This window comes from Typopeltis vanoorti, chromosome 6 (assembly GCF_054136105.1).
Source record: "Typopeltis vanoorti isolate ZY-2024b chromosome 6, IOZ_Tvanoo_1.0, whole genome shotgun sequence".
Taxonomy (NCBI): Eukaryota; Metazoa; Arthropoda; class Arachnida; order Uropygi; family Thelyphonidae; genus Typopeltis; species Typopeltis vanoorti.
The window spans coordinates 83,635,532-83,650,715 of record NC_143554.1 but is presented as its reverse complement, the minus strand read 5'-3'; the positions used below and the strand labels follow the sequence as shown (position 1 = coordinate 83,650,715).

Below are 15,184 nucleotides of genomic sequence, written 5' to 3'. Positions count from 1 at the left end.
ATTTCAGAACTTTTAGTGATCTTTCTTTATCGATGCTTACCTATCTATCTTTGCATTCCAGTTGGTGATTATTCTTTCAGATATATATCATGATTACTGGAATTTCGATGCCTGAAGTTTATCACTAGGAAATTGTCATTTCTATTACCAAGGACTACATTTGTGGCATTTAAATCATTTAATCTTCAATGCAGTCTGATTTCTATTGTTGTCCACAATTTTTTTTCTTCTGGATCTTACCACTACACTTACAATTTTAATTATAGTTTGTGAATAAATGAATAAGTGCAATTCACATCAAGTTAAGAAGCTGTTTGACTTTGGTGCTAAGGACTAGTCCGTTAACCTTTCACGAGCAAGACTGAACATGATTGTTCCATTCCTACACCAGAGATGGGTTAGAGTATTTAAAATTATGGCTAGAACTACAGGGACTTGTCAAGGAAGACAATTACCCACCCCACTGCCACCTTTCTTATTTTGCTTTCATACACACTACCTGCATTCCCTATCTCCAATGACAAGCCATTCCAATCACTGCTTTATCAGTTTAAAAAAAAAAAAAATCTAGCTCTCATCCATTTGAGTGCATTCATTCTCAAGTGCCATGGATGCCTCTCACCCTTTCCTTAGCCACCACAAATAGAAACTTCCATCTACTGGTTTCTACATTACCCTTTTGGAAGTTTGAAGGTCTATCATATAACCTCTCCATCTGTTTATTAGCATCTGCACTACACAAATTCTCAATCTATCCTCAACATATATTCTACAGTCCTGATATCTTGAACACTTGCCTTTGCACCACTTCAGAAACCAGGAAATGAATCTGCACACAACAGTTCAAGTGAGGTTATATCAATGTCTTGTACCCTGAACTTCTTCCTGATTGAAGTTTCTTCTAACACTTCACCACCAATATAATAATGTCATTGGACATCTCTTTAAAAAGCACATAACTTTATATTTACTAACATTGAACTGACAACAAATTTTATATTTCCCACAATTCCAGTTTATCTAAATCATTCCTCAAGTGCTACATGTCAGTAGTATTCCTGATTACCCTGTATCTTTGCATCAACAAACAGATGTACATCTCCTGTACAATCTTTCCCATTGTTTTAAATATAGACTGAACAATCTTCAGGATACTACCAGTCATCTTAAACTTTTCACCTCACACCCCGATAATTACTTCTGATATCTGTCAGCCAGCCATCTTATTGAAACTAATAATTTATAATCCAGTCCCACATCCAGCAACTTGCTGAACAGCTTTCTATCAAAAGCCTTAGCAAAGTCCAAAAGTATCATGATGTATCAGTTTCCTTTGTCTAACTTAAGTATAACTAGTGCTTTTTTTGTTTCTAGGAAAAAGGTGCCGGTACTCACCATAAAGATGTTATTACAGCAACTTCCTCACTTTTAACATATCCTCCGATATACCCTTGTTGTCTCTAGATCGCTTCTTGCTTTTGATATCAACTGCAGAATGATGACCTCAGAGCAGCAATGAGTCCACATATTTGCTAAGGTTGACCTGAGCGAGAGGTCCTACTATCCTGATGAACATCAGTGCAGAAGTTATCTGTCAAGAGATGACCTAGATGAAGTTACTATTCATCTGAGAGAAACCCCCTTTCACATTCACTGGAATGTTATTGCAATTGTCCCCAAAGTGTGCTTTTAAGGAAGTAGTATGTCTGGGAGTATTTTCTTGAAGATATTCACAGAAACCATGAACTGCTTCTCTTTCATTTAAGCAAAATTTGTATGCTAACTTTAATTTCAGCTTCAAATGTCAGATGCTTCCCAGGATTTTCTGACCAATACTTAGAATCTAAAATCTTAGCACATTCAGGAAATCAGCATCACCTCCTTTAAGCAGATGCTTTCCAACAGCTTCTTTCAGACTTTTATAGAAAGCAGATGAACTTATTGCAGGAGTGTGTCTTTCATTTTTGTGGAGCTCAATTCCTTTGAACTTCATGTTCTTTTGACTTTGAAGAGAAATACTGTAGAAATACCAGGATTTTCACTTCTTTCTTCAAAAAGTTGAACTGTATTCTTTATCTTTCTGTCTGCTTTGTACAAATCAATATTTCTCTCTTGTAAATCTAGACTTAGTTCACTAAGTTCTTGGAGGGCATCACACATAAGGCCCAAATCAAGAATAAACTCGCATGGGCAACACCTCAGAAGGGGCCCTCATAAAGAAAGCAATCTGTTTTGCTTCTGCTGTCTTCTTTTGCCTCCAGAAAGTGATGGACGAGGGCTTCCAATCTTACCACACTGCAGAAACAGTGCAAAAGCTAAATGCAACCTAGTGAGTGCTTAAAATTCTGCCAATTTTAAGAAGTTGAAGTTCTAGAGTCGCTGCACATTTCTGTAGTTCCCTAGCATGATAAGTCATAAAGTTTGTCCATGAAACTCTTAAAGAGCAATTCACTCCTGTCCCATTGTTCACTGTGTCACTAACAGACAATTCAAGGCGATGGCTAACACAACGCCAGAAAATAACACTAGGAAACTTCTCTTGCATTAGCCTCCTTACATCATTATGCACACCAAAACAACATGGTGCACCATCACAAGTTACAGACAATAAATACTCCTTTAAGTAAATCTTCAGATAACCCTAAACACTCAAGATGACTAAAGAGTTCAGAATTCCTCTAGCGGTTACATCTGATAGAGGCAGTTACATCTGATAATTTGTACAAGTTCAGGAAGAACTACACGAACAATAACAATCAATGTTGTGTTACTCACAGTTGTCGATTCATCAATAAGTAACGATATTTTGTTCTTAGAGTTCTTTTAACGTTTTTCTCATTTCATTTGCGATATGGCTCACAATGTTAATGTAAGCATTTGCAGAATATATCCCATGTCCATTAAGTTCCTGTAAATTTATTTTGTCTTGTCAGTGTTGTTAAATGATTGATTTCTCCTCGCAACTTTGTAAGCGGTTCAAAACACTTTTCCTGTTATGTCTTTATTACGAGACAAAGTATTTAGGAAAACTTTCTCTAATGTTTTGTTTTTTTGTTTCAGATTTTATTTTTTGGCATGCTTTGCATGCTGCACTCTCCTTATGATCGTAAATCTGTTTTCTTAATGACATTAGCGGTTGTTTGCGAGATTCTCCAAAATAACTGATTTTACCATTTGCCCACTCTCTGCTGAAATTTACGTTTCCATGTGTTTATCGACAGCAAGACTTCCGACATCACGACTCACTTTATAGCCCAACATTTTATTCTTGACATACAGCCACTCTTTTCTCTCATAGAAGTTATTTTTCTGCAAAAGTGTCCAACATTCGGCCCAATCATTATCAGAATTTGTTTCCTTTTGACCACGTGGATCTTCAGTCTTAGTTTTGTGATCCTCTTCACCAAGTGTATTTTCAGTACTAGCTTTTTGTTTTACAGGATCACAAGTATATTCAACAATTTCTGCTTCTTCAACCTTCCTTTTTTTTTACTCATTAGCATAAAGTAACTACTTATTTTACTCATTTTGAACAATGATTGCACTGATTTAACTTAGATTAATTCAAAACTCACGTGAGCACCTGCCTGTTGCAGAGTGAATATAGAACTGATAAACTGATATTGGAAGCAATCAGAAGTGAACACAATTTCCTGTTTCTGGTTGCGTACCAACCTATGAAATAGGAAAACAGGATACCAACTTATGAGTAATCAAAACTGAAAATTCAATTCATGAACACAGTACCATCTACCAGAATATTTATAATACATTTTGCTGTCAATAAATCACAAATTTTTAAAAACTTAAGAAAAAAAGGTGCCGGTACTGTACCACCAGAAAAAAAGCACCAAGTATAACATTATAAAAAATGAGCAGGTTACTCAAACATGACATTTCCTTAGTAAACCAATGCTATTAACTACAAAGCGCAGATTATTTGTCAACCTATTTCTGTATGCAAACTCTCATCAACTTTTCACCACCACTCCAGAGATAATGTTAGGTCTATAGTCACATATCGGTCTTTGCACTGCCTTTATGAAATGGAATTATCATATATTCTTTCCACTCCTGTGGAATCTTCCCTGCATTGACGCTCAAATTATTCTTTCAAATTTCACTGATATTCCAACAAAAACTTGTACATAGTTTTGTTTACAAGATAAAACATGCCAACCAAAGTTGGTTAAAGCCACTTAAATCAACAATGACACGATTACTTTCTAAAGTGACATGCTGAGAAGGTAAGCTTTGGAAATGCATTAAACAAGATAGATCTACAGATTTATAAATAAGCCAACTTACAATTGGATTGCTTGTTTCATTTATAATTACCAAGGAATGATTTTCTTCTTCTGAACAATTCAAGTACACCAACAGGTTCCTAAAATTAAAAAATTTAAATGAAAATATGCTGAAGAAATGCAAACTCTCATATAATATGTATTTATAATACAGAGAGAGATTAAAAAAGAAGTCTACAGACATCCCCATGGGCAAGGTGCATCATGTCATGTAACGTCACATGTTGTAGCCAGAATAAGTTCGAGAAATACAATGCTTCCAAATCAGTGCATCAGTGTCTGGGTTAAATGGTTGTGAGAAGGGAATTAGAGTTTGAAAGCAGCATTGTGATTGGGTGCCATGCTGCAAGCCTGTCTGCTCAGCAAATTGACTTGTCCCAGGTCAAAAATCAGTGATATCACTGAGATGGAAGCACAAGGAGTCAACTACAAGTTGCAGTTGACTACCCTCCACACTCACTGAACATAACCACAGGGTGTTATGAAGAACAGTATATAAAAATCACCAATCATCAGCAAGCATGCTGAATGTGAAGTTCCAGGCATAACTGGAACACAAATCTGCACAAAAATATTCATAACTAAGGTTCACAACATGGGTTTCCATGGTAGGACTGCAATATGCAAGTCCCACATTACCTGAACCAATATGTTTCATCTTCAGTGGGGCAAAGAGGCGTGTACAGTGGGATGTGAAAATTTGGAAAGCTGTGTTATGAAGCAACAAATCATACTACACCCTCTACAGAGCAGACAGAGATGTGGGTATGGTGGATGCCTGCAGAATGTCTCTTACCAGAGTACATAAACCCCAACTGTGAAATTCATGGCAGTGTGATGGTATGGTCCTGTTTTCCCTGGTTTGGCCTCTGACCTCTGTGGTGACATGAACATTCAATTCCAAGAAGCTTTTTTTTTTTTTTTTTTGCTCAACAGAACTGATCGTCTCTTTCAGCAACAATGCACTGTATTATAAGGTTGCTGCTGTAACTGTGTGGTTTGTGGACATGATCACTACACTTGATAGGTATCCACAGAGCCTGATCTTAACCATATTGAGCATCTGTGGTATGAACTCTAGCACTGGGTAAGCTCAAGGAATGCCCACCCCATAACAGTCCTAGACCTCATAAGCTTTCAGGAAAAGTGGTCCAAAATTCCCCTTGAATGCTATTGTATGCTTGTGGAAAGCACGCTCTGCAGGATTGCTGCAGAGCATGTCATCGCAGCAAAAGGAAGTCCCACATCTTGAGGTGGGTGCCATAGTTGTTTGTTCTTCACACTATGGTGTCACTGACTTATTTTCAAGCAGCGCACATGTACGCACAAACAGATCAGCACAAGAACGACTCCATGCACATACCCTGCATAGAGTCAGCAGATTCACTCTGGGAGGTTCGTTCAACTGATAGCATATTTATCATACTGCATATTAAAACCCTTAACACTCTAACATATTCTGGTAATGCGTTCCATTAAATGACAATTCTCCACATACAAATTCTACTTTTCACACTCCCCTTCACCACACTCTTACATAATTTTCAGGGATAGCCTCTTCTTTTCCTCTCACTTTCTACTCTTTTTTATAATCCTATCTTGATTAATCCAATGAAATCCTCTCACTAACTTAAACTACCATATCACCTCTTTTCCTCCTATCCACCAAACTTCGCAATTCACATTTCTTCAGCCTCTCTCCATAACCAACATTCCAAAGTCCTGATATCGTCTTAGTCACTCATCTCTGGACCCCTCTTCAAAGTTTCCACATCACATTGAAAACCCAGTGACAAAACCTGAGCACAATTTAAGTGTGGTCTGACCAGTGCTTTAGACAGTGGCACAACCACCTTCTTATTCTTACATGCTACAGTACTTATTATAGCAATACTACAATATGCAGTCTTTGCAATATGCCTTCTAAACTTCTATCTACTGTTAGATAGAAGTTTAGAAGGCATATTTCATCCTGCAGTACAGCACCATCAATATAGTACAGAGTCTTATATTTCTGCAATCCAAAATCCATCATCTTGCACTTGTTAATTTTAAAACTGCAACCCTACTCCTTTGTTCAAGTCAAAAGTCTATTCAAATCTTCCTGAAGGAGGATTACATTCAGTGCTACTTATAATTCTCGCCAACTTTGAATCATCAGCAAACCAATGAAGATCCACAGTCAGTCCACATGATATATCATTTACAAAAAATTTAAACAGCAGTGGCCCAAGAACACAGTTCTGGTGTATGCCACTTTTTACTCTCTTTTTTGAGACTGCTCCATCACATACAACTTGCTGGTATCGTACAGAGAGTCAATCTCTGATCCATCTAATCAATATATTAATAATAATATTATTCCCCGAGACCCCATGTAGTCACTTACCTAGGAGATCCCTTTGTTATATACACAGCTAATTATACTGCACCTTAAACAAACTCAAACTCTGAAGACACCATATTCTCAGGCAAGGCATTCCAAATCATTCACAACTCTGCATGCAAAAAATCTGCTTCTCACTCCCATGCTCACACCTTCCTTATACAGCTTCCAGGGATGAAATCCGGTTATCCCATCATTTGTTGTAAAATCTCTCCAACATTGATCCTATAACAACTCCTTACTAACTTATAGTTCTCTATCATATCTTCCCTCTTCCTCCTATTGCATCTTCTCAACCTTTCTTCATATTCAACATTCCAGAGGTCAGAAACTACCTTAGTCACCTCTGGACCCTTTCCAACATCTCTTCTTTTTGAAAACCAGGTGACAAAATCTGTGCACAGTAGTGCATCCATGTGTGGCCTAATCAAAGCCTTATGCAATGGAACAAGAATCTCCCTACTTCTATAAGTCAGTAGCCTCCACATCATTTCCAGAAGTCTGTTGTGGTCTGCACAATTTTGGTAGTGTGTCCTTTAAATTTCAGATCCTTATCCACTATCAAGTCCAAGATCCCTTATTTCTTCCACCTCTGACAATATCCCCACTAAGCATAAATTCTACATTCCATCTTTGTTTCCCAAATTTTAAAACCTTACATTTTGCAACATTCAACTCACATCCCCATTTGCATGCCCATTCACTCAATTTATTCAAATTATCTTGAAAGGCTACAACATCTTCTTTACTCTTCATAGTTTGCCCCAACTTTGCATCATCTGCACACAACTGAATATTCCGATCCAAATTTTTGCCAATATCATTAACATACAGGTTAAACAGCAATAGCCCTAAAATAGACCAATGAGGCACACCACTAGTCACTTTCCTCTTCCAGGATATTGCCCCACCCCCATACACAACTTGCTGATACCTATCAGACAAATAATACATTGGATCAGAGACTGGCTAACACCATCCACTCTAGTTTGACTATCAACTTATCATGCAGTAATCTATCAAAAGCCTTTGCAAAATCTAAGTATACTACTGTGTATCCCTCTCCTCTGTCCAAGGAAGCCATCACAACATTATAATAAGTAGATTACTAAAACATGACCTCCCTTTAGCAAACCCATGCTGTCCATCAAAGATAATACCATTGTTGTCAACCCAATTCTGGATCCTAGTTCTCACCAGCTGCTCCAACAACTTAACTCACTTGGCACACTGATAGACCTATAATTAGATGCTAGAGTTCTATCACCTCCTTTATGAAGTAGCACAATCTTGCTCTCCTTCTCCTTTAGAACCCAACCCAGTATAAGACTCATTAAAAAAATATGTCAAGGCAACTGTCAACTCCCTGGCACATTCCTTCAGAATATGTGGTGATATATTATCAAGTCCCACAGCCTTATTAACATCAAGTTTGGTCAACTCCCTATACATCTCTTGCTCACTTACAGTCTCTCCTCCTCATTATCAACTGCTTTCTCTCCATGAAGTCACTTTCACAAGAATGAAAGACCTTTATGAACTGCTCATTAAGTATCTTCACTATATCTTCCACAGCAGTTGTTCTTATACCATTTTCTCCAGTCACTGCCATCCTTCCATAATCTTTCCTCCTTGCCTGTTCTTTGTAATCATTATGGAATTTATTATTATCACTCCTCTTATACTGCCTCCATAATGCCCCTTTTCTCTGTATCGCATGCTTAATCTCTTCACTCATCTATTTCACACCTACCTTATTTAACCTTCTAACCCTTGGAATACATTTAGACATTGCTTCTACCAGATAGTTCTTGAATATCCCCCAAGCTGCATTGTTCTCTTTTCTAGCTAACTCCTCATTCCATGCTACACCTGCAAGCTCTTCATAATCACCCCTCCCCCCGTAGTTCCAGGTGCACCCTTTTCTCACATAGGTCCTCAACACTGCTGGCAACCACCCAGGTAATCACTTCATGGTCACTCTCACCAACTGGAGGGTGATTTGCCTCATTTATTACATCCTCTGATGAGATTATCAAATCCAAGACCCCCGAATCGTAGTGTGCCCTCTGCTACATAATGTCTGAGGTAGTTGTCCCTCAAAAACTCATTTTCTTTACTTCCAAGTATCATCCCAGTCCGTATTGCCATAATTTAAATCGCCTATAATAATTATCCTTTTCTTATTGCTTGACTACTTTGATTATACATCTCATAGTCACTACCATCTAATGTGGATGATCTATAACAACATCCACTTAAGTATTTCATCCTATTTACCTCTATCTCAACATTATACTGCCTCAAAACAACTGGCACTATTTCCCCTCTTGCATCTCTACTTTGCATGGACATAACTCCTTCTCTATCAATGAATAGCACTCCCCCTCCCATTTTACCCTTACAAAACATTCCGTCTATTCCTGTCAGGATCCTCATCCAACCATGTCTCACTTATTCCAACAATTTTTGGGTGAATACTCAATTAATGCAACCATTTCATTTGTCTTGTTTCTTACACACTTCTAGCATTTGTATACAAACACAGCAGCTCATTCCTGGATCTATAGCTAGTTTCACTGAATACCACCCATTCGATGTGAACTCAAGCCATTTCCCTTTCTCCTTATTCATCTTAGAACCCTCTTCAATCTTAGAACCAAATCCAACTGCTTTCTCTTGATCCCAGGTCATCTCCTTCCTGTATACACATTCTCATCCTCTTGGAGCATTCATCTTTCTCATGCTGTGTTCCCCTGTCCACCCCAAGCCTCTTGCGTTTCCCTGTCTATCTTGTACACTCATTCTCTATACTTATGCCACCCACTTCATAACCACCTTTTCAATCTCTCCCATCTTACTCTTCTGCTCTTCCACATCACTTAATCGGATTCATTCTCTGCACTCACTTCTCTACCTTCCAGCAACAGTCTCTCTCCAAGCAACTCACACCAAAAACATTCAAATGCAGTCTATCACTCTTATACAGCTCACTTTGTCCTTCAAACTCATTCCACACATTAACAAACTGTACTCCTTTCTCAACTTCCACTAACATGCACACTTCCACTAACTTATGAATGATATTCCTTATTCTGTCTCATCTCACCATTGTTTACAGTCAAGTCATTTGTACCTATTACAATTACCAATTCTTTTGCTTGTTTACTTCTCATATCTAATGTCTCAATCACTCTATTCATTCTACGTCCAGTAAAACAAACTTTGTGCACCTTCTTGTCCAGCACACCTTTAATAAGTGAAGTGAATCGCCATACAATGCCACTTTCATATATATATATATATATATATATGAAACTTTACAAAGTCCAAGAATATCACTGCATATGATTCTCCCTTATCTAAGGCTCGTTGGCTTATCATAAAATGCATGTAAATTACTAAATAAGACCCATTCTTTAAAAATTGATTATATCAAATTATATTCACTGATTATATCAGTGCTAATATGCATGACCAGCACACTGCCAAGCAAATATATGTAGTTGTCTGTAGAGGAGAAACATTTTAATAGAAATATGAGTAGGTGTGTTGCTTTAGCATAATAGCAGCAAGTATAAGCAATTCAGTTCTTAGATCTAGGATGTCTGTAAGATGACTTTTCATGGGGCAGTGATACCAGGATTGTGGTATATATGCAAAATACCACATGCACACGCGATAGTAACTGATAGCAATTTTCAAGACCATGGTGGTAAAGTATGGTTAAATATGAAGCATAAAGGATAGTGAATATGGATAATATAACATTATAAATGAAACACAAGTCAATCTTGTTTATTGACACTAGCATGGGTATCAATAAGCAAGAAAAGTACAACTGATATGAGGTGATGCAAGAAATTTTAAGGTTTTGCAATATGAAGCAAGAGTTAAAGATTGCAAAAAAGCACTCAGTAAGTGAGGAAAACAGCTAAAAGGCATAACAAAAAAGGGAAGGTGAAGAGAGAGAGACAGTATATAAGGATAAACATGTACATAATGTTAAGGATTGCAATTCCATGATTATGGATAGCTGATTTGCTTTGTTGGGGGTGCAAAGATTCATGTGACAGACTTACATGCAAGCAAGGAAAAAAGTGAAGATATGTTATAAGACTGGTAAATACTTATGTAGATTGATAAGAACAGTATGATAGGAGATATGATTATACTGTACCTATGAGATCATAAATATAGTGTGATCTGAGAGCCAAGAATAGAAGAGGTGAAAAAATACAGGTAAATGAGTTTCAACTTGCCTGTTGCCACAGGATCACAGACGTGAGCTGAGATGGTAAAAGGAACTGCATGCAGTGTGAATATTATAAATAGGATATTTACTCTCAGGATTGCACGTGAATAAGTCTGGTGTTAAACACCTGGTAAAATTCACGTTAACAACCGAATGGAAATTAAGCACATAGGAACAAATAAATGTTTTAACTTCAATATTTTGATCTAGTTGGCCGAGTTGTTAGCGTATCCGCTCTCCAGCCAAAATGCTATGGGGTTTGAATCCTGCCATGGGCATGGATGTTTGTTTGTGAAAATACTAGTGGTGGTCGGCAGCAAATGGTGTTGGTGTACATGATGAGAGTAGTCGGGCTGGTGGATTGGCAGAGTGGTGGAGACTGAGAATTGTAGAGTAGGTATACCCTCCCTCTGTAAGTCTTTGGACTCCATGGAAGTGTTATGTAATAATAATATCATGGATACAATGTAAAATTGCAATATGCACACAGAAGTGGAAATTAGACCAAGCCCAAAGGGTAAAGTAGGAAAAACTTTTCTTAGCTCCTGGAAGCCTTGTGCAATTTCTTAGAATTACATTCCCGTTTTAGATTCACACATCCACATTTATTTGTTAAGAACATTGTAGAAAGTGTACTTTCTACAACGAAGAATAGTTCCTTCTATCCCCCATTTGATTCAGTGGGTATACTGTTAACAATGACATGGTCTGCTGACCTAAATATACATAATTATACAATTCCCCCCCCCCCCCCAGACATTTTGATAGATCATTTATTATGTCTATAATGCATACTTTTGTTTTTAGGATCTCCTAGAAATAAATCTCTACGAATTAAATTTTCTAGGATCAGCTGTAAAAATGGCCTGCGTTTTAAACCAAACCAGCTGCCATTATTTGCATAGATTAACACTAATACCAGGATCCATGCTACAGGCAACTCAATGGTTAGAAAATGCTACTGATTTAGATTTTATTTAGTGAATACAGCAATCCAAATAGTGGCCTATTCTGAACTAAACAGATGCAATTTTAAATCTGAGATACTGTGATCTGTCAAAACTACCACATTCCCAACACAAAATAAACATAGCTACTTCATGCTACCAGAAAATTGACTTATGAAACCATCACACCTAACAATCAAAAATCTCTTTACTCTGTATGTTGTACTATTCAACCACAGATGAGAAAACTCTCAACACTTCTGCACGTGGCAGAAGACTAATCCATTCCGATAATAGGGTAAAAATCCATCTCATGCAATGAGTTTGTTTATTATTAAATGTCAGAAAATTAGCTTTTCTTTTATGAATATTCTAGTTATTAAAATGTCAACTATTTTGCTTGTATGATAGTTGGAAAATTTTACATATATTATTAACAAAATTTAAAAAAAAAAAAAGGTATAAAATAGAGGTCCATGCGGTTAGCCTAGTGGCTGTGCACTTCACAACCATATCCTAGGGAAGGAGTGTCCTAGGTTGGATTCCCGTCGGTGACGTGAGGAGCTGAAGGATCTTCCTCAGCCATAGCCAAGTTAGCTGGTCTTGGGCAAGGACAGGAAAGATTTTTTCCCCCCAGTTTAGCCTGGTTTTTTTTTTTTATCCTGCAAAGCAGACAAACCAGCCTTGAGAACTCAACACTATAGACATAGGATGCACCGGGGCATAGGGCTGATCACCTTATCCTGTGAACTGTTGGAGGTCTGTTGATTAATAAACCCTTGACACCACAAGGTAAAAGGAAGATGAGATGAGATAAAATAGAAAATATTGTAAGCGAAATTTATTTTTAAGAAAGTTTTTTGTATATATAAAAAAATAATTATACAGAGAATCAAGAGAGACATTTTTCAAATGCACTTAGTCGCAAGTCATATAATTAATCGGTTTAGATATTAAAGTGAGAGTTCTCGTGTTATTTTAGATTGACTAACAAAACTGCATAAAATTTTGACTAGTTCTTATCTCTACAAAATTATTCAAAGCTACATTTCGAATGGTTTTCTTTCTCTGGCAGTTTTTAGGAGATTAAAAATTCTGGCTTACCTTCATCTTCTGATTCTCTACGAATTCTTTTAACAGACTGATATGCCCACAATTTCACTTGCAAGTGTTTTGTGGCCTGAGAAATTGGAACAAGGAGACTGCCTTTTAATGATTATTTTCTTGTAGAATGTCAGCATATTATGCAATATTCTTTTGCACTACTGAAAGGGTTAACACCAGAACTTGTCAATGGTACTGGATCTATCATACATATAAATACGAAAAATATCAATGCAAAAAGTGACAAAAATCAAACTAGTATAGTGGCAGGTGATTTTCGCATGATGGTGATGAATTCATACATTCATTATTCCTTTCTCCCCTTCAATATGACTCTTCTTGGCACTCTGACAGTTATGGTTCTCTCAACTGTGGGCAAAGCATCAATCAGAACTACATGATTATATTATTCAAGTGTATCAGTGCATATGCATTTTTTTTTTTTTTATCTTTATTATTATTATTACATGACACCTCCAGGGAGTCCAAAAGACTCATCGACAGAGGGCATCTACTCTACAACTATCTCCACCACTCAATCCACCAACTAACAAACCACAACTACACCAATATGCCATCTACTGTCTGCCACCACCACTGGTATTTTCACAGACAATCACAAACATCCATGTCCACAGCAAGATTGATTCGGACCTACAGCCTTCTGACTGAAGAGCAGATATGCTAACCACTCAGCCAACCAGGCCAGCACAGAGGCCTTTATGTCTGTGAAGATGTAATGGTTATTATCCCTACATGTTTGTTTCTTTCATTAAACAATAAGTTTACTCAGGGAAGACATAATGGAAGGACTGCTAAAGATAGATGAGCTGAACCCAACTGAAGTAGTGATCCAGGATGAACTAACAAGCAACAAATTGAAGCCTGTTCACAGTAGAGAGACTAACAAGACAAAATACAATTATACGTCAGAAGTTCAACAGTAACAAATGTTTAATAAGCATAGAAGAAGAGTCAATATTATGGGAAATTTCAATATACAGAAACACACTAAAAGGAGAAATATGCATACACTAAAAATGCATTTATACAATTTCTTAAGGATAATTTCAGAAATTCTATAAATGGATAGAACATGACAAAAGCTTGAACAACAATTTTTGGAGTACAAATACCTCACATAGCGCATAACAGAAGGGATTCATGGTATTAGAGCAGTGATAAAAGCTTAGACCCAAGATTCATGCCTAGAAGCAAAAAGCTTTTATGGCCCAGAGGAAATTCATAAAATAATATATTATTGCTATTATTACTACTCATGATACCTCCAGGAGTCCAAGGACTCACTGCAGGAGGGCAATCTACTCTGCTTTGCTACATACACCTCGCTTTTTCCACTACTACTTAATTCTCCTACTGCAAGAATACTACCATCAATGCCATCTATTGCCCATCATCACCAATAACGTCCACGCGGTTAGCCTAGTGGCTTTGCGCCTGGGAAAGGAGTGTCCTAGGTTCGATTCCCGTCAATGACGTGAGGAGCTTAAGGATCTTCCTCAGCCATAGCCGGTCTTGGGCGTGGACAGCAGGGTTTTTTCCGCCAGTTTATCTGGTGTTTTTCATCCCACAAGCAGGCAAACAAGTCTGAGAACACAAAGATTACAGTCAGGAATACTTACCCAGCAATAGGTTTGATTCGTCAGCCTATGCCGGTTCCGGAGCACGGATAAAATTCATGGGGACTAGATGGTACTGTGAACTCCCATAAAAAGGGGAAACACAGTATCATCACACAAAATTTATTTATTATTTTTTTTTTTTTTAATCACCAACAACGGCATTTTTTTTCTGCAAATTGTGTGTTCTGAAGGTCAAATTTATCTGGCCGTAATTCATGTAACTTAATAACTTCAAACATTTTATAAATTGACAGAACATGATCGAAAAGATTACACACAAACGCTTCAACGAGAATTTCTGAAGTATAAATACCTCGCACATATATACCATGAATCCCTTCTGCATAACAGAAGGGATTCATGGTATTAATTAGAATGGTGACAAAAGCTTAAACACACATAAAACACTTAGACTCAAGATGCATACATAGAAGTAAAAAACTTTTATAGGTTGAGGAGTGGGGAGTTGCTAATTCTATTAGAATCTGTCTTCAGACAAGGTGTGGAATATGCAGCCAAGTTCAGTTGTGAAGAATGCCTAA

The 15,184-nt window shown here is 37.3% G+C and overlaps 1 protein-coding gene across 1 annotated transcript in view; it reads right to left on the bottom strand.

The window, feature by feature from the left end:
• Positions 1-15,184, bottom strand: part of LOC150105643 (uncharacterized) — a 116,038-nt gene that overhangs the window by 43,530 nt on the left and 57,324 nt on the right. Inside the window, exon 4 of the mRNA XM_090394966.1 lies at positions 4,309-4,387. Within this exon, the coding sequence (XP_090251092.1) occupies positions 4,309-4,387 (79 nt within the window). The remainder of the gene's footprint in view (positions 1-4,308; positions 4,388-15,184) is intronic.